This window comes from Geospiza fortis, unplaced genomic scaffold, assembly GCF_000277835.1.
Source record: "Geospiza fortis unplaced genomic scaffold, GeoFor_1.0 scaffold299, whole genome shotgun sequence".
Classification (NCBI taxonomy): domain Eukaryota; kingdom Metazoa; phylum Chordata; class Aves; order Passeriformes; family Thraupidae; genus Geospiza; species Geospiza fortis.
The window spans coordinates 61,413-64,899 of NW_005054549.1; the positions used below are offsets into that span (position 1 = coordinate 61,413).

General features: G+C 60.3%; 1 protein-coding gene across 1 annotated transcript in view; it reads left to right on the top strand.

The window, feature by feature from the left end:
- The window catches only part of HDGFL2 (HDGF like 2), an 8,509-nt gene that overhangs the window by 1,212 nt on the left and 3,810 nt on the right, over positions 1 to 3,487 (top strand). Inside the window, exons 2-7 of the mRNA XM_031064020.1 lie at positions 97 to 223; positions 296 to 434; positions 2,061 to 2,240; positions 2,600 to 2,716; positions 2,858 to 2,929; positions 3,179 to 3,379. Coding sequence (XP_030919880.1) covers positions 97 to 223; positions 296 to 434; positions 2,061 to 2,240; positions 2,600 to 2,716; positions 2,858 to 2,929; positions 3,179 to 3,379 — 836 coding nt within the window. The remainder of the gene's footprint in view (positions 1 to 96; positions 224 to 295; positions 435 to 2,060; positions 2,241 to 2,599; positions 2,717 to 2,857; positions 2,930 to 3,178; positions 3,380 to 3,487) is intronic.

A 3,487-nucleotide genomic window follows, 5' to 3' on the forward strand; every position in this document is an offset into this window, starting at 1 on the left:
GGACTCGGATCCGTGGCCGGGGCCCCGTCCGGGTGCTTTCCTGCCGCGCTTGGCTCCAAGCGGGTGCCGGACCCGACGCCGCTTGCCGGGGCTGAGGACGCGTCACGGCTGTCTCTGACCTCCTCGTGCTTTGGGTTTCCTTTCAGATCGATGACATCGCGGACGGCGCCGTGAAACCCCCCCCGAACAAGTACCCCATCTTCTTCTTCGGCACGCACGAGACGCAAGCGCTGCCTCGCTCCCCCGCCGGGCTCTGCCTCCGCTCCGGCCTCACCTCTGCTTTGTCTCTCTCCAGCGCCTTCTTGGGCCCTAAAGATCTGTTCCCTTACGAAAAATATAAAGACAAATACGGGAAACCAAACAAGAGAAAAGGCTTCAACGAGGGCTTGTGGGAAATCCAGAACAACCCCCACGCCAGTTACAGTGCCCCTGCGGTGAGTGTGGGCTGGGCAGGGGATGGGGCTGCGGCCCCTCCGTCCCCCCGAGTCACTCCTCCTGTCTCTGCTTCTCCTCGCTGCTGTGCCGATTGCTTCCAGCTTTCAGCTTGGCTTCCTTGGGGTGGAATTAGCTACCCTCTGCTTCCTTGCCCTCTCCCTTCCTCAGGGAGTCTGCTCTCCTCATCTTCCTCCATGGAGGGGTTTCCCTCAGGCTTCCAGGAGCACTGGAAGTTCCCGCTTGCTCTGGAGGAAGGCGCTTCTGCCCCGTTGTCACGGTGGAACTGGGGTTGTGCTTGGTGCTGCTTGCCCAAAATCATGGAGATTTTGTTGTCAGAGCAAGAACTTGAGGCTTGCTCGTCCCTGGCTCCTGGATCTGCTTGTGGACTGTTGGGGAGTCCCCTCCTCATCCATTCCCAAGGTTCCTGAGCCCTCCAGCAGGATTTGGAGCGGGCTGGGCCAGGAACAGCTCTTTGTCAACTTCTTGTGGGGGCATCTCATGGCCATAATTGGGATCCAATTTATTCTGTAAAGATCATCACAGGAGGCATCGGCTTTGTAGGCAGTGGGGCTGAAGAGGCAGAGCAAGGTTTGCAGAGAGGGCAGCAAGGTCGAGGTGGTCCCTGGAGGTCAGCAGGTGTAGGGAAGCCCCCCAGGCCGTGCCATGGCCGGGCAGGAGTGAGGATGTGGTTTGAGGGGCAGGGGTTGGGAAATGGTCTATCCAAAGCTGGATGTAGGGCAAGGTGAGGCTGTGGAGGTGCTTGAAAACCTGGAGATTGGTGCTGGTGAGGGGAGGCACCACCTGCCATGGCCAGGAATCTGCTGGGAATTCCCATCAGGGACCCATGAGGGACTGAGCAAGGCTGAGGGTTCACCAACACCCACTGCGTCCTATGGGCGAATGGAGCAGGAGAAGACACTGAAGTTTCCTTGGCTTTGAAACCTGAGTGAAGCGAGGTGCCAGGAACAGCCAAGGGTGAGGAGAGGCTTTCCAGCAGCTGGAAGAACTCAGCTCTAGGAATGTCAGTGCTGCCAGAAACAGAGGAGCAGCCCAGAAGATGAAGTTGGGATGTGATGTCCTGTGCGAGGAACCTGGAGAAACAAGGAGACCTTCAGGGAGCAGGACACAGGAGATCCCACCTGGGAAGAGCACAGTGGCCACCTGAACTCCTTGTGTGGACCTTTCCCATGGGAAAGTGTGCAGAGAGGACAGGAAGAGGCCTGATCCAAGTGGAAGCAGAAGCAGAAGCTGAACCCGACCACCCCGGCTTGTCTGGCGCCGTCAGGGCAGGGGAGGGCTGGGCTCTGCTCCCAGCTCCAGGGATTTTGGCAGGGTGTGAGGATGGGGGGCAGAGGGCAGCGAGGCAGCAGCGTCCCAGGAATGTGTCACTGGTGCTCTCTGTGGGGCTGTGGGAACGGGGGCAGCATTCCCCAGGCAGGGTTGGTGCCGTTGTTGGGAGCTGCTCCAGAGGGATCCATGCTGCGAGGGGGGCTGCCCTGCACTGCTCTGCACACCCAGCTCTGCCCTCCTTCGCTCCCCACCCTTGGTGCCCCCTCTCTGTCCTCTCCTGCCCCCCCAAATGCCCCACAGCCCCCCTAACCCCGCTGTCCTCCCGCTGCCTTTAGCCTGCGAGCTCCTCCGACAGCGATGTCCCCGAGAACGACCCCATGGCGGGCAGCGACGCCGGGGACGACGAGGACGACTCTGCCATGGCCACGGGCCCCATGGAGAAGGTGGACAGCGACGAGGACTCGGACCGAGGCAGCGACCACAGCGGGCTCAAGAGGAAATCCTTGGCCATGAAAGTGAGTGTGGGCTGGGGACAGGAGGGTGGCCCAGCCAGGGGACACTGTGGCTCCGTCACGGAGCTTTCCTTGAAGCCACCTCAGCAGAAGGTGGTGGAGAAACCAACTGCCTCTGGATTCTCCAGTGGGAAATGGGGCTCAGCGTGGTTTGGGGTCTCACAGCTGTCTTGTGATGCCTGTGGGGTGGTGGGATGGCCTGTCCTGGCTGGTTTGGAGCCTGGAGGAGGATCCAGAGCTGCAGATCTGAGTGCAGCTCTTGCAGGGCCTGTTGGAGAAAGCCCTTCCCAGGAAGCATTTGCTTTCCAGGATGGATGGGGAAGGAATGGGCTTCTCTCATCTTGTCACCTCTCCTTTGGCAGATGCCTGTGACAAAACGGCCTCGGAAATCCTCCAGTGACTTGGATCAGGGCAGCCCCTCTGTCACAGAAGAGGAGAACTCAGAAACATCTTCTGAGTCGGAAAAAAACAGTGACCAGGTGAGAGGATTTTGGGTTACGCTGGGAGGGTTGTGGGGAGAACATCCCTGAGGGAGTGGGGCAGAGGCTGAAGGGAACCTGACTGGCTTGATTCCATGGTGACACTGTTCCACATTTGCTCATATTCCTGTTTTCCTCCAGGATTTCACTCCTGAAAAGAAGCCAGTGGCCCGGGCTCCACGCAGGATGCCGGCAGCGGGGAGGAAGAAGAAGGTAAAGGACCCCAAATCTGAGGAAGGCTGGAGAGGAGCCAGGGTCTGCACTGTGGGGAGGGGGGAGCTGGGGGTGACAGGGCTGTGCCCTGGGCTGGAGCACCTGGAGGGACCTCGCTGATCTCTCGGTGACCTGTGGGGGCTCTGGGTGCTGGGATCCAGGACACTGCTGGCTTTGGGGGTATTGCTGGGACTGGGGCAGTGCCACCCCATGGCCACCCTCCATCCCAGCCCTGCTCTCTGCCTGCAGAAAGTGGAGTCTGGCTCTGACTCCGACTCCAAAGTGGACTCGGATCTGGAGATGGGCAATGCCACCGTGGACATGGCCAAGTCGGACTCGGACTCGGACTCGGACGTGTCGGTGAAAAAGGCACCACGGGGCCGCAAGCCAGGTACCCCGGGGCTGCTCCTGCTCCTGCCACCACCTCGGGGTGGGACTGTGGCAGCTCAGGCATCCCAAGGCTCTGCAGTCCCATCCCACATTCTGGGCACATTCTAGAACCCCTCTGCCTCTGGCTCTTGGGGCTGTTTTCACAGAGGTACCTGCAGGGCTCCTGCT